The sequence below is a fragment of the Strongylocentrotus purpuratus genome, unplaced genomic scaffold (assembly GCF_000002235.5).
Source record: "Strongylocentrotus purpuratus isolate Spur 01 unplaced genomic scaffold, Spur_5.0 spur5_scaffold_5, whole genome shotgun sequence".
Lineage (NCBI taxonomy): Eukaryota > Metazoa > Echinodermata > Echinoidea > Camarodonta > Strongylocentrotidae > Strongylocentrotus > Strongylocentrotus purpuratus.
Genome location: NW_022145611.1, coordinates 30,184,675 through 30,209,734, shown reverse-complemented (window position 1 = coordinate 30,209,734; position 25,060 = coordinate 30,184,675). Strand labels below are relative to the sequence as shown.

The following is a 25,060-nucleotide window of genomic DNA, read 5'->3' as shown; positions in this document are numbered from 1 at the left end:
GGGGTAGTTGACTGGGGATGGTTATCCGGGGTGGATTTCCAGGGGGTGGATGTCCATGGGTAGGTGTCCTAGAACCGTGTGCTTTATCTTAGCACACGCTCACATTTCCCTCTGCTTTCTATCTCATGAACTATATTAAACCAAAGTTCTCAACATTTGATATGCAGGCTGAACATGATACGGTAATCATATTGTGTAATAACAGCATCATTACATGACGGCATCTTGATTATGCAAAGTAGTGTTCATATTTCTGTTATATTTTTTTTCATGAGCTTTTTTTTTTCTTTATTGAGATTCTGAAATTATGATGACATTAACATTTACATTCCACATTTTTTTGTTAATGACTCTTCATTTTTTTCGAAAAAAAGGATGAAGGTGCATTCTTTATTTATGGAGGATACGATCTATTTTTAGTCTTAATTTTCCGTAGACTCAACACATACACATAAGCACACTTAGACGCGCACAAACACACGCTTAGAACTCACAAAATAAATACTACAAAATGAATTTTAATCCTTTGAATATGTCTTCTCTAATTTATTTTCTCATTGACTTTCTATACTTAAAAATAAAAGAATCAATTCATCACACATTGACTAACATTATCATATCGCATTATGTAATGCGTAATAAGAATATTTTATTTTGACGGAAAGAACTCTCAATCCAGAAGAAAGACATTATTTCTTGAAAAGATATTAAGAGCAAATTTGAATATTGCATTCAAAATTAAATAATGAGAGAGTAATATGAAAATAGATTGAACAAAAAAGAAGAACTAAATGAGAGAAAGAGAGTGAGAGAAAAAGACGTGGAAGTGATGGTGATAAGTATTGTAAAAAAATGAGTTCATTATAGACAACATAAGGAAACATGTATCTATCATTACAAAACTTAGAGATGCTTTTATTCCATCCCTCTTTATTAAAGCCAGCTTGTTCAATGAATGGATAGATGCATGCATGCATGAATGAATGGATGGATGGATGGATAGATGAAGACTCAACAATACTACGCAAGTTCCCACCTTTTGGTTTGAGGATTACAAAGTTACCAAAATCATTTATATACAAAAAAGTAATTAACAACATTATAAAGGACCATACCTGAATACCAAAATATATATTGGGAGATCGATTATGAGTTTGCCGTACAATGATGGCACAAGAGGCAAGTTCAAACTATAGTCACATATTATAAAGGCTGGGAAATACAACTTTTTAAAAAGGATAGTTCTAGGATGATATAAAATTAATTTTTACCATTTTACATGGAGTCTGATAAAATCATTTATCAGCGTTGTCTTTCAAAAGTTGGTCAAGTCTATGATAACGATCTCATTATTTCAGTCACAAGTTTAATAGAATTTTACCAAGCATTACAGAAAGGAAAACATACATGTATGCCCCTGAATCATAAAAAATAGACTAATATTCCGAATGAGGCTTAGACTGTAGCAAACACATATTCTTATTTGATGAAACTACATGAACTATTAGAACATTGATTCTGCTACTCAAATATCATAAACATATCTCAGAATTCATAAACATGCATGTTTCTGGCTATGAAATGACAAGGCGATTTTGCCTGTCCCCCTTCTTTGTATATAGGCCTACCATTGTTTTTTTAACCCTGATATGATTTTGGAAATTCACATAGCCATGCATGGATGCACAATTTGTTTTAGCATGAAAGAACTTAGATATTTGTTTAGAAATATGATGTCCACTCGAGCGTATATACGGCTCAAGAAAACGCACCACTCTGTTTGGGATTTCTCTGACCATGCATAACTCTATGCTCGGTCAGTTTCACTGTTAGACAAAGCAAATGAAAATTAGGAATTCTCCTCTACAAATTAGTAACAAACAATTAAATAAATTAATTACTGAAAATGAAACACACATCGTACACAACTATATGAGTGAAAAGTTATTCTACAAGTATAACATTCGTTAGTTATGACTCAGGAGTCCAAAGAGAGAGAGAGAGAGAAACAAATCCACCCCTTTTTAATATTTTATTACCCCCTTTAAAATTTCTCAGTAATCCAAAGAGAGAGAGAGAGAGAGAGATTTTTTAAACGGGCCTTTAAATAAAATCAGTGGTGAAAATCAAATACACCCCCTTTTTTACAATTCTCGGGCCGGACTTTGACGCGCGGAAAGTATCCCTTTACCGGAGATTTTGGGAAAACGAATGCGGTCTCTTCTTAGTAACTATATAAATGTAGACAAACATGATGAACTATCAAAACTCATTTAAATGTGTAAGACTTCCGTCTGTACTTCGAGAAAGTGACATAAACATAAGCCGAAAATTATTTCCATGCATGTTGACTCCAGTATAATTATGATCAACCAAATATCGTTGCATGTATCTAACCCCCCCCCCCCGCCCCCTCCCCGAGCAGGGGCGGGGGCGGGTATAAAATATGTATTGATATCCGCTAATGTATATAAACTATATAATACTTTGTACTATGCCAACTAAATTGCTCGGGTGACTACGCATTTTAACCGGTTGACTCTGAGTATTGGTGCTCATGCATTGTTTTGTATACAAATTTCCTTTTTCCATTGTGTTTAAATTCTCCCCACTAAATTACTGCTACCAAGTGTCACGCATCATGCGTGACATCACGCATTTCGCTATACGTAAGTTATACCCTTTGCCATACCCTCACCCGCGCGCTCGCGCGCCGAGTCATGAACATGTCACGCATAGCTGATCTTTGAACTTGGAGTCTGTACGGGTTTTTTCATCTACGATACTTTTTTTCCAGGAACCTATAATATACAAGCACTGCTTTTTAACAGCTTCTTCGTGCCCCCCAGTGGCTACGTGCCTGCACATTCTACTTAATCTATTAATGAATTGAGAATAATTTTTTTAATGTTATACGTATGTCTATATTTTTTGTAAAATGTGGAACAATAAAATTGAAACTTGAAACATTCCCTCGCATTTACTTCCTCATTCATAAAGTCGGTGGTAGACAAAGCAAAGTTCACCGTGGTGCATGTGGATGGATACATATACAGCCACGGTGAATCATAGAGAATTATAATATTGTCCCTATCATATTCGGATTGCACATACATATTGTGGACGGACATTATCTCAGCTAGAGTAAGAATTGTTGCTTTTTTAATACATTCAGACTCACGTTGATATATAGAATTCAATTTAAATAGATAATCATATCTTATACTTCTAGTAGATTTTGCAAACTGGAAGACTGTAACGAATTATGATACATTTTCACGGAATTATGTACCATGCGGCATATAACGAGCGCCCATTTAAAACTGCATAGATAAAAATGAAGATCGAATGGTTGCGTTTCTGATGACAGATTAGGTTTGTAAGGGGTGGTACGGATGCTCTTTTCCATTGCATAAAAGTGGTCGGCGTTTCCTCAAAATGTAAATTTGTATAATCTTGAGTTTCTTAAATGCCAATGTAGGCCCATAATATATGCCTTTTTAAAAACTTTGTTATTCCAATTTAGAGGACAAAGAACGACAACAACATCAGCAGCAATGGCAGATGGTATCAGAGACTTCAGTGGTAAGCGCTTTATAAGTAACGTTATTATTATTATTATTATTATTTATTATCATTATTATTATTATTATTATTATTATTATTATTATTATTATTATTATTATTATTATTATTACTATTATTATTATTATTATCATTATTATTATTATTATTATTTATTATCATCATTATCAGAGATGGAATAGGTGAGACACATTAATAAACAGTGAACTATGGTAATGTTGGTTAATTTGGAAAGCAAGGATGACTGAATACAAAAAAAACAATCTAAATGATGCTATATATTAAACACATAAGGTAATAATGTTCTGTCTAGTCATTGCTTGGGTACAAATTTTAATTACTACTTATACAACGAACTTACAAATTTAGCTAGTCCACTAGCATGCATCCAATAGCCCCTTCGTCTTTTATCCCCGTGCAGCTTTTTGTTCATGTTCGTTAATGTTTCCTTTCTTTTATATTATGTAACAGGCAAAATTCTAAGAAACACTGATCCACTGTTTACCAATATTGCTGAAAACTACCCATCCGGCAATTACACGTCATTCTGCAATGAGTTTGGAGTTGGATTCAACTTAGCTAAGCAAATATTAAGAGTTGAAAACATGGGAAATCAAACGGCAGCCTTGAAACAAGTACTTAATAAATGGTTAAGCGAGGGAAAAGACGTGACCAGAGAAAAGCTTGAATCGGCACTCACAAATGCACAAACAGGAGGACTCATAAGCATTGTCGAGAAGAATTTTGCAACATGTGAGTATGCCTATATGTTTCTCTAGCCCTATGGTTGGGACTATATTCAATTTCTGACTAATTTTCCTCCGTGATTAAGTAGCCAAATCTTGATTATAAGAATTTCGTTGTGACTTCCACCATGCAACCATTTCACTCTTAACTGATTTCAAGGAAGAACAAAATTGGAATAAAAATAGAACATCTTCAAACAAGTTAGGATTCAGAGTTGTTAGATAGCCGAAGGGTGATTGATTCACTAGATTCACTTATGTAAAATTATGTTCCTCTATTTTCATTTACTCACGTTCTGTTTTTAAAGTTTGCTTAAATTTTAAATACATACTACGATAATAACATTTATTTCAGTGAACACTTAAATTTGCTAATAATATGTCTAATACTCATAATTTTTTGCGAAGCTCTTCGTTAATTGTTCATTTATTAAATTTTTAGTTTATTAGTTATTCATTGATGTGAAGCAATACATATTTTGCATTTTATTTTTAGGTTCTTTTTTTTTTTCTATCTTCAATTTCATTTGTTTTGGCAAACAAAAATAGATGCAGAACAGGAAGAATCAGCTTGAGGTAATTGAAACAAAGTTTTTTTTTAAAGCCCGTTACTTGGAATTTCATGATCCTTTTTGTAAAATTAATATGATACTATGTGCAGCATCCGCTGTGGAGGCACCAGGAGTCAAGCGGGTGGGTTCAAACTATAAAGGCAATTAAATTACATTTTGAGGGACACAACAATATTTTTGCCGATACAGAGCCGGTAAATTGGACATAATTTTCTAAGATTTTTTTAGGGCTTCATTATTACACCATTATCACAGACACTGGTAACATGTAGGACCGTGTATATCAGATTTAACTTTGTTAAACAATCCCTTTAACAGGAGTGGTAGTACATCATCAGTATTTAGATCATTAAGGAAGTCAGGAGCACTCTTCTCGAGAATCTTTCGATGTCGTGTGGTCATAGACATATAGTACTGGAGAAGGATGTCGTCAATACTAAAGAAAAGGATGTGCATATCCCTTCATTGGCTAATCAAATATGAATGCCATTTCGCATGTTGATGTTTGAAATATAAAACTTACTTTTATTTTAAAATATCGAAATACTTTCTTTGAGATTCCTTTAGAGCTCACATCATCTTGCAGGAGAAAAAACATATGGCTGCCATTGTTACCACACGATTCATTCATGCATCACAAAAAGAAGGCAAATGTACAAGATGTACAAACTTAAACTAAAACAACTTGGATCGAAGGAAGATTATCATGATTATTGACTTGATTGAAACATTGAGCAATTTATGTATATATGTATATCCCAATTCACTTTCAGACTTCAGTTCAATTCACTTCAATTGATATTAATCATTCACAAACCTTTAGAGAATACAATATGTTCATCAATTAAAACGTGTATCAATATATCACACAGTGAAAACTTGTGAATAAAGGTGTGTACAACGGTCTTATCATTAGATAACAAATCGCATAACAATATTATAGTTCGTAAAATAAAATGGGAGTAATATACGATTATATTTTGTACACATCACATTGTATATAAGAAAGTATGCGATATCTCTATATAAACTACGATTGTAATAACATTTGTAATATTGAAGAAAAAAAATCTATAGGCTCCGAAATATTTGATTATATACAGTTGTTCACACATTAAATCATGATGAACATTCTAAATATCAAACAGAACTGTATAAAGCATTCTTTTTTTAGTAAACAGTTATACGTAGGCCTACACTATTTTCTGCGTGTGATCATTATAGGACTGTAAAATACGTATTTATAGTTCTGTTGGAAACCAATTTCGAAATAATTCATTTCATGTGACCACCGAGGCATGCAGATATGATTTAATGAAATTCGCTACTAACAATATATCAGTTATGATTCAAAGAGAACGCTTCTTTCAACAATATGCTGTGTAAATTTATTATAGGCGCGTCGGTTGAAACATGTAATCCAGTAGAGATGCTGCTTCAAAAGAATGAACATTTACTTGCTACTATTTAATGTAAATATTTAGTTGAGTCGATGGAAAGGAATTGATATAAGTTTACGTTTATATTAATAAAGAAACATTCCAGTTCGCATTTTAGCACTAACTACGCTACTTTGGAATTTCTTTTAGCCCAAGCATGATGTGAGGGAATTGACTCGGCATTTTACTTCTTTTCTTTTTCAGATTATTTACAATGCCGCTTAACTTTCCGTTCTCCTTTTGAAATACATAATACATGTGACCAGAATATAACCACAAAATCATTATCGATGACTAGCTCATGGATCTCCTTTAGTTCAAGGTGGTCACTGTCATTGTATCGCATGAAAAAGAAGAAGTTCAAAATCAATAGAAAGATAAATATAATTTTGTCTTACTTTTCATTTGCTTTATTCTTTTGAGAGGGCCCATCAGGTATATTGGTTCTTCGCTTCCTATCTTCATTGTGACTTAATCAAGAGAAGAATAAACGATACAAAAATGTACATCAAATTTATTCGATGCCTGTATATAGCGCTTTGCAAGTCATTTCAGCTATCGTGGGTATTAGGTAAATTATATATCATGATATCATCTAACAATAATCAGAAATCATGTTATTTATGACCCGGTGTTATAATATACTAATTAATCATTACAATATTGATTATTAACCAACATACACGGGCGCGCGCGCACACATACACACAAACACACATACACGCGCACACAGCTTTGCCCTAGCTTAAGCAATTATTCGATTGTCTAATTTTACTGAATATATATGATCTCTGATTATTGTTCGATGATGTTTTTTTGACGCTTAGCAGTATCATTACTACATTGCATGTTAAAACCGACGCGCCTATAATTTACACAGCATATTGTTGAAAACAGCATTCTCTTTCAATCATAACTGATATATTATTAGTAGCGAATTTCATTAAATCATATCTGCATGTCTCGGGGGTCACATAAAATGAACTATTTCGAAATGGGTTTTACCACAGAACTGTAAAATACGTATTTTACAGTTCTGTGGGTTTTCCCCATAACTAGTAAACAGGTGTATTTTCCCGCGCTGTCTCTTGGTGAACTTTGATCCGTCATATAAGAACAAAAAAACGTCCTATAATGATCGCACGCATAAAATAGTGCTTTAGATCACTGTTCTATACCGACTGAGCTATCGCGCCTCCTCAGTATGTGTATTTTAGAAAATTATGTCCAATTTACCGGTTCTGTATTGGCAAAAATATTAGTGTGTCCCTCAAAATGTAACTTAATTGCCTTTAAAAAGTTTATTTTGTGTAGATATGGTAAGGGTGCACTTTGTTGCTTGGATGAACCGAGCTAATTAGGGTTAAAAGGTGATACTGGGTTAGATTTTTGTTACATTACATGTGTGCAAATTATCATTTCAATTTCGTGAAAATGGAGGCGGTCTCAGGGCTAAGGTACCAATTGACTTAAACAGAATTTGGTTTACGTAAATTATAAATAAATGACAAAATAAAATATATGAAATAAGACACTAATCTACTTCATAACATTTACAAGAGTTTCATCCAAGAACTTGACTGAGCCTTTCCAATTCCGTTGTATGCGTCAAAAATACCAGCATCGATTGTTTTTCCACAAAAGCTTATATTTATACCGTCTCTAATAAGAGCATGAATTGTAAATATAGATGAGCAAGATGTTGGATTTAGGCCTAAATTGTTTATTTAACATTAATTATCTATTATAATCAAATACATTCAAAAGGATGGACAATTGATGTTTGACCGTCCTTGCATTTTTTTTTTCTTATTTTCTCCATGTTACAGGTGGTGGAAACACTCAATCGGGTGGCATTACGATCAGTGCATCTGGAAGTGCGACCATCCAGAATAATACGGTTACTGGGCAGACTAACAACATTACTCATAATTAGGAAAATGGTAGCAGCCGACTAAAATAAATGTAAATTTAAAAGAAGAACTAAAGTAGCCGATACCAAATATTTAAAGCCCAACATGTTTTACACTTGCTATATCACACGGGGAACACTATTCTTTTCCTCAAAATTGTAACTTTTGGACTTAAAATAGATAAATAGAAGATTTGATTTCAACCGATTTTCTTCCGTTAGACGTACACGTATGTCTATTATGTATAAAGACAAGATTATATAGAACAATTTTGATGTAGATAGCAAATTACAATGATCCAGAATATTGTTTTCCTCTCGATTTGTATAATTTCTTTCTCAGCTCTCGCGCCTCCATACTAGAGTTGTGATAGAGTGCCATGCGGCGCATAATACTCATACTCACTAATAATTTATTTAGAATTAGAGTAATGTTTAGAGCAGGCTCGAGATCGTGTCTCATATAAAGGAAATTAATTGTGATTTATGTCTACCTGTATTATTACGGAGATGATGGGAAAACAAAATCATTCACATTTCATGAACCTGGCGGGAAACTTGTCAGAAATGGTCAGTTTTATTTTATCATGCATAAATCATTATCCCGGTAGTTTTACTGACTATGGACTTCACTCGAAAAAAAATTCAAACAAAACACTTTTCTCTTGGCAGTTGTCTAGTTTCCTTCCATCATGACCATGTTTCGATATTACAGAACAAATTAAGGCATCTCAATGATTATTCATTATCAGGTTTTTATTTTAATGTTCACATCCAACATTGCATGTTATCTGATTATATATTTAGAATTTTGTTAAATATATTTTAATATTAAGAGTGCCTCTATTCAATTGGAAAATAATATGCTTAATCTTTATAGAAGATAGAGGGGTTGTACTAGGTCATATATTTATACTTATTGCTATTATTCCTGGTTGTATCTTAGTTTGTTCCCAATAAAATCTTGTTGCAGAGATGTACAATGTAGTGTTATTTGGTTTGCTTTGAAATTTGTTTTGACGAGAATTTAAATAACGATGTAACTAATCGGCGGAGTATATTTTGTTATCTTTTATATAAGCTTTAGAGAGTGTTTGCCCTAGGGGGTAGTTGTCCTAGGGGTAGTTGATTGGGGGTGGTTATCCGGGGCGGGATGTCCAGGGGGAAGGTGTCCTTGAACCGCTCAGACAGCTCACACATTATCAGACCTGTGTGCTTTCATATCCGGACACCTACCCACTGGAAATCCACCCCCCCCCCCATTTGTAACCACCCGGAGTCAACTACCCCCTAGGACAACTACCCCCTAGGGGTCCTAGAGGGTGGCTGCCCTAGGGGGTAGTTGTCCAAGGGGGTAGTTGACTGGGGGTGGTTATCCGGGGTGGATGTCCAGGGGGTGGATGTCCATGAGGTAGGTGTCCTAGAACCGTGTGCTTTATATTAGCACATGCTCACATTTCCCTCTGCTTTCTATCTCATGAACTATATTAAACCAAAGTTCTCCAAAGTTGATATGCAGGCTGAACATGCTAAGGTAATCATATTTTGTAATAACAGCATCATTAAATGACGGCATCTTGATTATACAAATTAGCGTCAAGTGTTCATATTTCTGTTACATTTTTTTATGAGCTTTTTTTTTCTTTATTGAGATTCCAAAATTATGATAACATTAACATTTACCCTCCACATACTTTTTTTAATGACACTTCATTTCATTCCTAAAAAACGATGAACGTGCATGCTTAATTTATGGAGGATACGATTTATTTTTAGTCTAAATTTTCCGTAGACTCAACAATACACATAAACACACTTAGACGCGCATAAACACACGCTTAGAACTCTCAAAATAAATGCTACAAAATGAATTTTAATCCTTTGAATATGTCTTCTCTAATTTATTTTCTCATTGACTTTCTATACTTTAAAATAAAAAAATCAATTCGTCACACATCGACTAACAATATATCTCATTATATATTTCAGATTATCAAGACGTAGCATGTAAAACTATAATAAGAATATTCTGACAGAAAGAACTCTCAATCCAGAAGAAAGTCATTATTTCTTGAAAAGATATGAAGAGCAAATTTGAATATTGCATTCAAAATTGAATAATGAGAGAGTAATATGAACACAGACTAAATGAAAAAGAAGAACTAAATGAGAGAAAGAGAGTGAGAGAAAAAGACAGAATAAAAAGACGTGTAAGTGATGGTGATGGTATTGTAAAAAACTGAGCTCATTATAAACAACACAAGAAAACATGTATCTATTATTACAAAACTTAGAGATTCAAAAGACTATGTATGCTTTTATTCCATCCCTCATTATTAAAGCCAGCTTGTTCAATGAATGGATAGATGCATGAATGGAATGAATGGATGGATGGATGGATGGATGAACACTTAACAATACTACACAAGTTTCCACCTTTGGATTTGAGAATTACAAAGTTACCCAAATCATTTGGATTAAAAAAAAGTAATTAACATAATTATAAAGAATACGGGACCATATACCAGAATACCCGGATATATATTGAAAGATTGTTTATGAGTTTGCTCTACAATGATGGCACAAGAGGCAAGTTCAAACTATAGTCACATATTATAAAGGCTGGGAAATGCAACTTTTTAAAAAGGTGGTTAAAGAGAGTTCTAAGATCATATAAAATGGATTTCCATTTATCATCGAGTCTTATAAAATTATTTATCAGTGTTGTATTTTAAAAGTTGGTCAAGTCTTATGATAACGATCTCATTATTTCAGGCACAAGTTTAATAAAACTTTACCAAGCATTACAAAAAGGAAAACATACATGTATGCCCCTGAATCATACAAAATAGACTAATATTCCAAATGAGGCTTAGACTGTAGCAAACACATATTCGTATTTGATGACACTACAGGAACTATTAGGACTTTGATTCAGCTCCTCAAAATATCATAAACATATCTCAGAATTCATAAACATGTGTTTCTGGCTATGAAATGACTCCTACAAAATTTGATCCAAAACAGTCTTAAAGAGTCCTCACTAATTTTTACCATGTGCAATACCCTACCAAGTATCCATAGTGCAGTAGAGTAGAACCTTCATTTTAAAGAATACTGGTGTAATGACAAACTCCAGTTATAACAAGGCAATTTTGCATGTCCTCCTTTTTGTATATACCATTGTTTTTTTTTAACCCTGATATGATTTTGGAAATTCACATAGCCATGCATGGATGCACAATTTGTTTTAGCATGAAAGAACTTAGATATTTATTTAGAAATATGATGTCCACTCGAGCGTATATACGGCTCAAGAAAACACACCACTCTGTATGGGATTTCTCTGACCACAACTCTTTTTATACTCGGTCAGTTTCACTGTTAGACAACGCAAATGAAAATTAGGAATTCTCCTCTTTAAATAAGTAACAAACAATTAAGTAAATTAATTACTGAAAATGAAACACACATCGTACACAACTAATATAGTGAAAAATTTATAATCAAAGTATAAAATTCGTTAGTTATGACTATATGAAAATTCACCGTCTCTGAAGTGTAAAAGAGGCACTATAAGCAAAATCTTACCATAACAAAATCCATGCATGTTGACTCCAGTATATTGCAATGATCAATGCATGTATCAAACATGTTTTGAACTACGCTTTTACTTTTCGCACATGCACTTGCTTCCTTATTCATGATTTCCATGTCAGTGGTTAAACCATGGACCATGTATGGTAAAACGAAGCAGAGTTCAACGTGCAGTGGCATGAAAACATAATCACAATACCAGTAGTCCTACACGATGAATCATGAATCAGAGTGATTGTCACAATCATATTCGGAGAGTCTCTAGCATGTACGTAGACGGACAGATCTGAGTGTAAGCATTGTTGTTGTTTTAATACATTCAAACCTACGTTGATATTGGATTCAGTTTGTTCTTGATAATTATATCATATAGGCTACTTCTGGTATATGTCGCAAACTGGAAAACCGTAAAGAATAATTGTCACAATCATATTCGGAGAGTCTCTAGCATGCACGTGGACAAACAGATCTGAGTGTAAGCATTGTTGTTGTTTTTAATACTTTCAAACCTACGTTGATATTGGATTCAATTTATTCTCGATGATTTATTATACTCCTGGTATATTTCGCGAATTGGGAGAGCGTAAAGAAGTATGATACATTTACACGGAATTATACCATGCGGCACATGTTACAGAGTGACTCGTTTATAACTGCATAGCTAAAAACGAAAATCGATTGCTGCGTTTCTGAGTACAAATTTGGTTAAAATGTGTAAAGGGGGCGGGGGAAGGGTATACAAGTGCAATCATTTATCCTTTTCCAAAAGTGTATATCAGCGTTTCTTCAAAATGCGAATTCGTATAATCTTAAACTTCTAAAATGCCGCTCAGATCAGGTATGCATTTTTATATTTCTTATTCCAATTTAGAGAACAAACAACAACAACGACAACAACAACATCAGCAATGGCAGGTGGAATCAGAGATGGAAAAGGTGAGACATTAACTTTATTATACAGTGAATTAATTAAGGTAATGATGGTTTAACTCGATGACAAAGAGAAATGGAAAGGAATGATGACTGAATGCAAAATACCAATTAAAATAATGCTATTAAATACATATTTAGGATGATAACGTTCTTTCTAGGTACAAATTTTAATTACTACTTAATATACTCGAACTTACAAACTTAGTCCACATCAAACGGTAAGCATGCATCCAATAGCCTCTTCGTCTTCTGCCTGCCCTTTATCACATGCTGCTGTATTTCATGTTCGTTAATGTTTCCTTTCTTTTATATCATGTCACAGGCAGAATTCTTAAAAACACTGATCCACTGTTTACCGAACTTGCTGAAAACTATCCACACAACAATTACACATCATTCTGCAATGAGTTTGGTGTCAGCTTCAACTCAGCTCAGCAAATAAGAAATGAAAACATGGGAAATCAAACGGCAGCCTTGAAACAAGTACTCAATAAATGGTTAAGCAAGGGAGAAGATGTGACCAGAGAAAAGCTTGAAACGGCTCTCACAAACGCACAAACAGGTGGACTCGCAAGCATCGTCAAGAAGAACTTTGCAAAATGTGAGTATGCCTATATATATATATATATATATCTAGCCCTATGATTGAGACTATTTCTGACTAACTGTCCTCCGTGATTATGGAGTAGCCATATCTTGATTACAAGAATTTCATCGTGACTTTCTTCAACCATTTCACTCTTAACTAGGTTAAAGGAAGATTTTAAAAAATTGAATACAAATTGTAAGGTTTATAGGACAGCTTCAAACAAGTTAGGATTCAGAGTTGTGAGATAGCCGAAGGGTGATTGATTAACTAGATTCACTTATGTAAAATAATGTTCCTCTATTTTCATTTACTCACGTTTTCTTTTTAAAGTTTGCTTAAATGTTAAATACATACTACGATAATAAAATATATTTCAGTGAACACTCAAATATGCTTTTATGTCAAATATTCATAATTTTTGTGTGAAGCTCTTCATTAGTCGTTCATTTATTGAATTTTTAGTTTATTAGTTATTCATTGATGTGAAGCAATACATATTTTGCCTTTTATCATTAGGTTCTTTCTTCTTTTCTATTTTCAATTTCATTTTTTGTTTGCAAACAAAAATAGATGCTGTAGAGGAAGAATCAGCTGAAGGTAATTGTAACAAAGTTTTTTTTAAAGCCCGTTACTTGGAATTTTATGATCCTTTTTGTGAAATTAATATATATGATCATACTCTACATAGAAAAAATAAACATGAACATGTTAACGATTTTGTCACCTGACTGTACTGAGTTCCATATGGTTTTGTAAATCTAAGGGAATTAAATAAAGGTCCTGGTTTTTTGTGAACAGAAGATTACAAGGATGGGAAGGAAGATTTTGATTAATTTTCCAAACAGCCTTGATAGTTATAGGAAAAAAGGTATTTGTTTGTAAAAGGCTATAATAAATGATGTCATAATGGGAGAAAAAAAGGGAATGTACGTAATAAAGTACAAAGATACGAACAATAATATATTTATATGCCTGCCTTTTTTACTGTATGAAATCCAACTTATGGTTGCAATAAATGAATGATGATTTAAAAACTATAAAATGAGTGTATGCTAGAAATTGGTCGCAATATGGAATATAGGTTATGTTTTGTTTTTCCCATTTTTTCAAAATTACTTTCTAAGCCATACCTTTTACTTTCAGGAGATGAAAGTGATGTCCAGGCTAACAACCAAGCCACAGCATCCAGTGCTGGACAAAACATGACTCTGACAGGCAAAACTATCAATGTGACTAATAACTTTGGCACGTAAGTGAGAGTACTATGTGATAAAAAGAACTTATATAGATGTTATATCGTTTGTTCTTTTTTATTTTTCAAACCAGGATTGATTCAAAAATAAGAAGGAACTCCTGAGCATGAGTTTCAGATATAAATATAAGAATATTAGTTTCAGACATATCTTTTAAGAAACGACACGTTAATATTGACGGGGAACGATATTCCGCTATACATAAGGTGTCCAAAGAATTATTATGCTATTATGATGCGTACAACTTATAAAACGGTGTGTTAAGAGTGACTTCTGATTATATTCTACTAACTCATTACAATATAATAAATGATTGATTAACCAACACACTTGCGCGCGCACACGTGTATACACACAACGGTGCCTTAAGCTTTATTATTCGATTGTTTAATCTTTAAAATGATTAGACAAAAAATTGTCTAATCATTGTTGGATGATATTATAATGTATTTAAAGAAGATTCAAAGCCTCTTTCATTTATCTTACTCACAATAACTGTAATTTATTGCACTGAAAAAACCTAAGATCTGCAAAGTACAATGCAATCCCATCTATTTTATTTTATTTTGTTGGAAATGGAAATAAACAAAATGAAATTAAATGAAATAAATTTGATGTACATTTTTTATATCGTTTATTCTTCTCTTGATGAAGTGGAAATAGTGAAGATAGGATGCGAAGAACCGATGAACCTGAAGCCGGACCTTCTCAGAAGAAGAAGGCAAATGAAAAGTAAGACAAATTATAATTATTTTTTCTATTGATTTTGAAATTCTTCTTTTCCATGCGATACAATGACAGTGACCATCGTGAACTAAAGGAGATCCATCCATGGGCTAGCCATCGATAATGATTTTATGGTTATATTCTGGTCATATCTATTATTTATTTCTAAAGGAGAATGGAAAGTTAACATTGTAAATAATCTGAAAAGAAAAGAAGTAAAATGCCGAGTCAATTCCCTCACACCATGCTTGGGCTAAATAAATGTCCAAACTAGCGTATAGTTAGTGGTAAAATGCGAGCTTGAATGTTTCTTTATATACGCAAACTTATATAAATTTCTTTCCATCGGCTCAACTTAATATTTATATTAAATACTGGCAAGTTAATGATCCATCTTTGACGCAGCATCTTTACTGCATTGCATGTTTTAACCGACGCGCCTATAATTTACACAGCATATTGCTAAAAAAAGCATTCTCTTTCAATCATAACTGATCTATTGTTAGTAGCGAATTTCGTAAAATCCCTTCTTCATGCCTCGGTGGTCACATAAAATGAATTATCTCGAAATGGGTTATCCCCAAACTTGGAGCTAGTAAACAAGTGTAATTTCCTGCGCTGTCTATGGGTGACCTTTGATCCGTCATAAGAAAACAAAAATCGCCCTATATTGATAGCGTGCAGGAAATATTAAATACGTATAACCTGTTTGGTGTGTACTAATATAAATGCTCATCATGATTTAATTGGAAAGCAAGCCTTGTGGCTTGAATGGGACCAACCTGTTTTATAAAGAAGACATGAATAAATAAATATCATCAAATATTTCGGAACCTATAGATTTGTTTTCTGAAATATTAAAAATGTGATTACAATCGTAGTTTATATTTGGGATATCGTAAAATTTCTTAAATACGATATATGAGGTGTAAATAATCTAATCGTATATCACTCCCATATCATTTTACGAAATCTAATTTTGTATTACGATTTTGTTATGTAATGATAAGACTTTACTGTTGTAATCACCTTTATCCACAAGCTTTTCACATTGTGGTATTATATTGATCTAAGATGTTTAATTGTTGAACTTATTGTATTCTCTAAAAGTTCGTGAATGATTAATATCAACTGAATCGAATTGATCTGAAAATGAATGGAATAAACATGTAAATTGCTCCATGTTTCAATCAAATCAACAATCATGATAATCAGCAATCCAATTTTGTTCAGTTTAATTTTTACATATTTCATTACCTGCTTTTTCTCGACTCTTTTCTAAACCTCAACGTGCAAAATGGCATTCATATTTAATCAGCCAAGGAATTGATAAAATCTTTTTATTTTGTATTGAGGACAACCTCTTCCAGCGCCATGCCTATGACCAAACAACATCGACAAATTTTCGAGAAGAGTGCTCCTTACCTCCTGGACGATCTAGATACTGACGATGTACTACCACTCCTGTTAAGGGATGAAGTAATCACAGCGGCTGATGCCGAAAAAGTAAACAAAAAATCAACCAGGAAGGAGAAAGTCGATGCCCTCTTAGATATCTTACCAAGACGAGGAGATACAGCCTATGCATCCTTCCTGGACAGCCTGAAGGAGACCCCAGGTTCGGTCCATCTCTATGAGTCGATGAAGAAATGTGAAGAGGCGTTTCAAGAGCAAGACGTGCCTACTAGTCAAGGTAAAAGTTCCTTCTTTGATGTTGGTTTGTATTGAGTGGTAGCATCGGAGAGTGTATTTTAGAGGGCTAATTAATATTATCAATTTTCCAGTTCTGTATACACAGCGCACGATGGCGCATAATTATCATGATGATAACAAGAAAACAAATAGCCTGTACACTACTATAAAATGCAGTCTCCTTATGTACAGATGCAAGTACCAAATTCGTCAACTCCCTAATCGTTCAATACTTTTTTCCCTTTCTTTCATGTGCAGAGCCTTCGACGAGCTCCAATCAGCCTTCAAGTTAGTTACTTCCTTGTATTTTTCATATATATTTTCGGAAAAAACCATTGTACCAACGTATACGCTCAATGTGCAATCTACGTAAATTATCATCTTTTTGTAATAATATCTAGCTCCCTTGTCTTGGCTAAATTCTTATACAGATTTTGTGGTCTACGATTGATTTGATTTGATTTGATTTATTTATTTCTGTTTGATTTTCTTTTTCTTTTGCATTTTTACAAATATATAACAAACAAATATTGCAAATATACACATGACAAAAGAATATATGTAGAATAAAGTAAGGTTGTGTGTAACTAAGCGAGAACATCAAACAGGAGGGTTGACGATGACTATATCCTTGACCCCCCCCCCCCCCAACAAGTTTATTTTGTGTAAATATAGTAAATGTGCACTTTGTAGCTTGCACGAACTAATTAGGGTTGAAAGATGATCCCGGGGTAGATTTTTTTTTATTATCAAACATTACATTGCAAATTATCCCTTTAAGTTTGTAAAAATGGAGCTGGTCTCAGGACTAACTTACCAATTGACTTAAAAAAATATTGGTTAAAATAGGGGGGAATAAATAGCAAAATAACATGTATGAAATAAGACATTAATTTACAATATAACATTGACAAGAGTTTTATCAAAGAACATGACAGATGAGCCTTTTCCATTCCATTGTATGTGTCAAAGGTACCAGCGTCGATTGTTTTTCTACACAAGCTTAAATTGTTGGTAGTCTAGCATGAATAGAAAATATAATTGAATCTGTCACCTATGATAGCGTATTGTAAGTTGTGCTACGAGAAACGTTCCTTGTAACATTTGAATTGTCATACAAACAAAGGTATAATTTGCCTTTAGCGTAGCTGTTCATGAAAAACACGAGCAAGATGTTGGATTTAGGCCTGAATTGTTTATTTAATATTAAATTCACATTATATTCAAATAAATTCAAAAGGATAGACAATTGATGCTTGACCGTCCTCGTACATTTTTTCTTATTTTCTCCATGTTACAGGTGGTGGAAACACTCATTCGGGTGGCATTACGATCGGTGCATCTGGAAATACGAACATCCAGGGTAGTACGTTTACCGGGCAGAATAACACCTATAATCTAAGATAGGAAAATAGTGGCAACCGACTTTAAATACAAAATATATACTGTCTTGAGAGGTTCTGGTTGAAACTATCGGCAAGAGGTGACTCCAATAGTATAACTTGCTGAGGGGTGCAGCCCCGAAGCAAGTAATACTATTGGAGTCACTGAGGTTCATATTTGTCAGTATTTGCCAGTACTTCGCAAATGAAGGCAGGGTATATTTTGTTTTAGACCTTGCATCAAAATTTTTTTATTTTTTTTTAAAGAAGATTGTTTTCCTTTTTTAAATATTTTGTAATGAATTTTTTTTTTATAGCAATTTAAACATTTAGAATTTTAAGAAAAATTATTGTAATGAAAGAAAATTATGAAAACAAATCTGAACAAAAACTTTTCTACTCCCGAATAGTACTCCCACATAGTACTTTTTCAGAGCAACATTAAAATGGTGGAAATATTTCTGGACACTTGAAGAGCTCTTAACCAATCAAAAACCATGATTTATAGCAATGACATGAATACTTTTTTTCTAATTTTGTATAATTTTTACTCTGCTCTCGCTTTTATTAATATTCAATACCAAAGGTTAGAGTTGTGATAGAGTGCAAGTGCATAAATCATAATTATTGGATCACTAATGGTGTTATTTAGAATTAGAGTAATGTTTAGAGCAGGCTCGAGATCATATCAAAATCACTGTTTTTGATATAAAGGTAACGAATTGTGAATTATATATGTCTGTATTATTAGCGAGATGATATGGGGAAACTGAATTCATTACATTTCATGAATCTGTCAGACAACTTACCTGTCAGTTACTCGAGAAAAGAAAATCAAACAAATACTTTTCTCCTGGCGATTGTCTAATTTCCTTATATCATGACCGTGTTTTGATATTGCAGATCACAGGTATCAAAATGACAAATCATTTTCAGGGGTTTTTGTAATGTCACATTCAACATTGTAATCTGATTTTATAAATATTATTTTTTGTAAATATTATTTGATATTAAGAGTGCCTCTATTCAATTTGGAAATAGATATGCTTAATCTTTTTAGAGTGTGTTCGGTTGTACGAGGTCATATATTTATACTTTTTGCTATGATTCCTGGTTGTATATTAGTTTGTTCCCAATAAGGGCCCCGTCGCATAAAACTTACTATTGATGGTTACTTTGCCATCAATGGCAACTACCGATCAAAATCAAAGTTTCCATGGTAGTTACCGTTGATGGCAAAGTAACCATCAATGGGGTCTACAATGTCGTATTAATTTGGTTTGCTTTGAATTAAAATTTGTTTGGACGAGAATTATAATAACGATGTAACTAATCGGTAGAGTGTATTTGTTATTTTCTATAAGCGTTATATCAGACTGCTCACACTAAATTAGACCTGTGCGCTTACATGCTCACATTTCCCTCTGTTTTCTATATCGTGAATCATTAAACCAAAATTCTCCACGTTTGATATGCAGGTTGAACATGATAAAATAATCATACGTAATAACAACAACATTATACACGACGGCATCTTGACTCTGTATTTTAAGGTCAAATGTTCATATTTCTGTTATATTTGTTATCATGAACTTTTTTTCTTTCTTGTATGAGATTCCAAAATTATAATAAAATTTAAAACTACACTCCACATATTTTTTTTTAATGACACTTTTCTTTTTATTTAAAAACTAAGACGTGCGTGCTATATCTTAGGAGGATACGATCTTACAATCTTTTAAAGTCCAAAATGTCCATAAACTCAACACTTACACTCACACCCACACACACACACGCTTGAAATCACAACGTGAATGCTACACAAATGAAGCTTATCCAGCCTTACTACAGTGTCAGTCAAAAAAAAGGTTACACCTAGAAAATTGCTAATTTAAAAAGAAGTCATAATAACTTACTTTTCATAGATGATTTTAAAAATAATTAGCAATTTTCTAGGTGTAAACTTTTTTTTGGACTCAGATATATTTCGTTTTATGTACAACTAACTTCATTTTGCTTGTAACCTAAAAATTAGTGACATAATGCTAATAATTTGTTAATAACTTGGCTTAGTGTCATCTCGCAACGTTGTGCCTTTCTGTCATGGAACCAAATGGTCATGATGCCCAAATCGATGTTAGCGTTTTTTCGTTTTTGATGCTGTTGAATCGTAAAAGCAAAATTTTCTGTCCTACTTACAAATAGGGCGTGGGTCATTGTATTATTGTATATCCATGTTTATTGTTTGTAATGCTATCATTATTTGATGATAAACATTGCACTAGAAAATTTTGTAGTAATACTTGTTTGCCCTCTTTCTATTGGAATCTGACCTTTTGATCGGGAATAAAGAAATTACTCAACACGAAAAAACTAAACAAGTGATGGAAGGAGAGATAAACAGGTAGTTAGATAGAGATAGATAAAGAAAGAGAATGGGAGAGAGAGAAATAGAGCGAGAGAGAGCGATTAAAGGAAGAGAGAGAGAGAGAGAGAGAGAGAGAGGTATGAAGGAAAAGAGATAGAGTAATTTTGTGTAGACACCTTACAGAGAAAAAACAAATTTTGATGACGTTGATAATGATAACAATTAAGATGATGATCAAATAATGAGTTCTTCCTAAATCCGCTCGGCAGGACTCTCACAGTTGCAAATAATGATATAGATCATATATACATGTAGTTTAAAAAAATGAAAACATTTTATTTTTCATAATAATACAAAATATATATATTCACCACTTTCCGATTACCTGTAAAGCTACCGATTTGTTCTTCCTCTTCTCTTTAGGTATTTATTATATTTGTGTCCTCGTTCTCTCACTCATTCTCTCTCATTTTTGTCTCGCTGTATTTCACAATCTGCAGTTATATTTATATCTGGGAAAAAACAGCTTTCAACTTGGGTGGTTAAAGAGAGTTCTACGATCATACAAAATGGATTTCTACCATCATACATCGAGTCTGATAAACCCACTTATCAGTGTTGTCTTTGTAAAGTTGGTCAAGTCCATGACAAGGATCTCATTATTTCAGGAACAAGATTAATATATAGTTACCAAACATTACGAAAGGAGAACATATCTGAATGTATGCCCCTGAATCATAATAAAAAGACTAATTCTAAATGAGGGGGGGGGGGGGGGGGGGGGGGGGGGGGGGGGGGTAAGCGGACACTTTTTTTTTTTTTTTTTTGAGGTCAAAAAAATTCGCAATGACTCAGCCAGCCGAAAAGTCGCTCAGTGGGGGGGGGGGGGGGGGGGGGGGGGGGGGGGGGGGGGGGGTAAGCGGACACATTTTTTTTTTTTTTTGGTCTCAAAATTTCATAATTTGACATTTTTTGTCGTTGGGGGGGGGGTAAGGTCACCTTATTTAGGTTAGCCGTGGGTATAATTTTTTTATTTTTTTTTATTTTTTTTTAAAAATAATATTTAAAAAAAAAAAAAAAAAAAAAAAAAAAAAAAAACCAAAGGGGGGGGGGGGGGGGGGGGGGGTTTTTTAGGTTTTTTTAGGGGGGGTTACATACATAAAAATACCAAAGGGGGGTTTGAACCCCCAAAACCCCCCCCCCCCCCCCCTGCGTACGCCCCTGGGTGGTCACATAAAATGAACTATTTCGAAATGGGTTTCCCCACTATACAAAGCGGAACTAATGAACATTATTTTCACTGCGCTGTCTATATGGATGGACTTTGATCCGTCATTAGAGAAAATCACCATACATTGTCGCGTGCAGAAAAAATAATATCTTCGAAATAGTGTACGTATATACTTGTTTACTATTATAGATAAGAATGCTTCATAAAGATTTAATCTATGTATCTATGCACCTGTTTGCTTTATGATGATTTAATGTGTATTTAATGTGTATATAAGGTAAATCAAACATGTTTAATTTACCTTATAATATTGATTATCATTACCTTCCATGTCTGTACCTTTCCTATTGCATGTTTGTATATATTTATCATGTATTTCATCGTTTGCACAAGCTGTGCCTTGAGCATTTGATTGTCAAGTGGATTTGACGTCATACAAATATTATGTATTGTTATTAGTAGTATTATACAACTGTATATCATCAAATATTTCAGAGCCCAGATATTTTTTTCTTCAATCTTGAAAATGCGCATAACGTGTATTTACAGTGGGCGTATGTGTGTGTGCGTGTACGTTTGTATGTGGGTAATTGGGGGTTTTCATTCCTTTTATTCATCCACTGAGTCACGCAATGGCAGCCATAATCTTTTTTCCAGGTAGAAGGTGTGTGCTCTACATGAGTCGCAAGGAAAGTATTCTGATATTCTGCAATAAAATTAAGTTTTACTTTCCAAACCTCAACATGCAAAATGGCTTTCATATTTAATTAGCCAGTGATATACACATCCTTTTATTTTGTATTGACGACAACCTTCTCCAGGACCATGTCTATGACCACACGACATCGCAAGATTCTCGAGAAGAGTGCTCCTGACCTCCTGAATGATCTGAATACTGACGATGTACTACCACTCCTGATAAGGGATGAAGTAATCACAACGGATGATGCCGAAAAAGTAAAAACCAAATCAACCAGGAAGGAGAAAGTCGCTGCCCTCTTAGATATCTTACCAAGACGAGGAGATAGAGCCTATGCATCCTTCCTGGACAGCCTGAGCAAGATCCAAGGTTCGGTTCATCTTTATGAGTCTTTGAAGGAATGTGAAAAGGCGTATCAAGAGCAAGACGTGCCTACTAGTCAAGGTACAAGTTACTTCTTTTATGTCGGTTTGTAATGAGTTGCAGCATTGGAGAGTGTATTTTAGAGGGCTAATGAAAATTATGTCCAATTCAACGGTTCTATATTGGCGAAAATATTGTTGTGTCCCTCAAAATGTAACTTGATCATTGCCTTTATAGTTTGCACCCACTCGCTTGACCCCGGTGCCTCCATAGTGAACGCTGCACATAATATCATCATGATAATAACAAGAAACCAAATAAAATGTATACTACTGTAACAGTCTCCTTATGCGCAGATGCAAGTGCCAAATTCGTCACCTCCCTAATTTGTATTGCCCTTTAGGTGCCAGAACATGCATGACATGAGTCGGTCGGTCAGAATTTGTTTTCCCTTTTTTTTCTTCTCCCTCTTTGGGCTGATATTTTTCAGTTTTAAATGCGTTTATACATATTTTTTATTAAGGTTCTTTTTTTTTTTAGAGCCGACCGTAGATATCAAGATTTTTGGGTCGGTCGCAAAGGACAATACAATTTTTTTGTTTGTTATGCCTCATTGTTCGATTCTTTCTTCCTTTTCTTTCAGGTGCAGAGCATTTGCCAAGTTCTGATCAGCCTTCACGTAAGTTACTTCCCTGTATTTTGTCATACTTTTCTAAAATAAAACCATTGTGCCAACATGCATGTATCCTCTCAATGTACAATCTACATAAATTATCATGATTTTATAAGCTCCCTTACCTCTGCTAAATTCTTATACAGATTTTGTGGTCTATGACTATATCCTCGGACCAAAGAAAAAGTTTATTTTGTGTAAATATGGTAAGGGTGCACTTTGTAGCTTGGATGAACCCATGTGTGCAAAATATAATTTCAAGTTCGTAAAAATGGAGGCGTTCTCAGGGCTAACGTACCAATTGACTTGAACAGAATTTTGTTATAATAAATTATAAATAAATGACAAAATAACATGAAATAAGACACTAATCTACTTCATAAAATTTACAAGAGTTTCATCCAAGAACTTGACTGAGCCTTTCCCATTCCATTTTATGCGTCAAAAGTACCAGCATCGATTGTTTTTCCACACAAGCTTATATTTTTGATCGTCTCTAAGAGCATGAATTGTAAATATAATTGAATCTGTCACCTACAATAACGTATTGTGAGTTGTGTTACAATAATCGTTCCTTGTATACCATTTCAAATACACAAATCATACAAACAAAGGTAATTTGCCGGGCGTCGCTGTTCATGAAAAATATGAGCAAAATGTTGGATTTAGGCCCGGATATAGGCCTAAATTGTTTTTTTATTAACATTAATTATCTAATTATGATCAATACATTCAAAAGGAGAGACAATATTGATGCTTGACCGTCCTCGTACATTTTTTCTTATTTTCTTACAGGTGGTGGAAACACTCAATCGGGTTCCATAACGTTCAATGCATCTGGAAGTGCGACCATCCAGAATAATACGGTTACTGGGCAGATTAACAACATTACTCATAATTAGGAAAATGGTATAGCAGCCGACTAAAATAAACATACATTTCAAAAAAATACTATTGTAACTGATACCAAATGTTTAAAGCCAACCATGTTTCACACCTGCTATATATTACACGGGGAACATTATTGTTTTCTTCAAAATTGTAACTTTCGTACTTAAAAGGGCTGTAGCATGACGAGACTACGTGTCTTTCCCGTGGCCTGACTCATACTCATTAATTGGAGCACTGAATGATTTTATTTAGAATTAGAGTAATGTTACTGTTAGAGCATGCAGGCTTGAGATCGTGTTTGAAATAAAGAAAATGTGAATAGTGATTGATGTCTGCCTGTATATTATAACGGACATGATTTGGGGAAACAAAATCATTCACATTTCATGAATCTGACAGACAACTTGT

At 33.7% G+C, this 25,060-nt stretch overlaps 1 protein-coding gene and 1 long non-coding RNA gene across 5 annotated transcripts; both read left to right on the top strand.

Moving 5' to 3' along the window:
- The first annotated feature begins 3,007 nt into the window (after positions 1–3,007).
- Positions 3,008–9,499, top strand: LOC115929644. Its single transcript, XR_004066625.1, has 5 exons — positions 3,008–3,144; positions 3,527–3,585; positions 4,057–4,338; positions 4,881–4,907; positions 8,172–9,499. It is a non-coding gene; the product is annotated as an uncharacterized LOC115929644 (long non-coding RNA).
- Positions 9,500–12,082: 2,583 nt separating this feature from the next.
- On the top strand, positions 12,083–24,977 carry LOC100892318. 4 transcript variants are annotated; one of them, XM_011669282.2, is made up of 9 exons: positions 12,083–12,143; positions 12,723–12,787; positions 13,107–13,385; positions 13,944–13,970; positions 14,517–14,622; positions 15,281–15,358; positions 16,708–17,045; positions 23,732–23,767; positions 24,557–24,977. In XM_011669282.2, exons 2-9 carry the CDS (start codon positions 12,760–12,762, stop codon positions 24,661–24,663), a joined length of 999 nt encoding a protein of 332 aa, XP_011667584.1. In that variant the 5' UTR covers positions 12,083–12,143; positions 12,723–12,759; the 3' UTR covers positions 24,664–24,977. The 4 variants fall into 4 exon arrangements, with proteins under 4 accessions (XP_011667584.1, XP_001202563.3, XP_011667588.1 ...); XM_001202563.4 differs by lacking the exons at positions 23,732–23,767; positions 24,557–24,977 and adding exons at positions 17,303–17,332; positions 18,345–18,690; XM_011669283.2 differs by lacking the exon at positions 12,083–12,143 and adding an exon at positions 12,171–12,326.
- Positions 24,978–25,060: the final 83 nt, after the last annotated feature.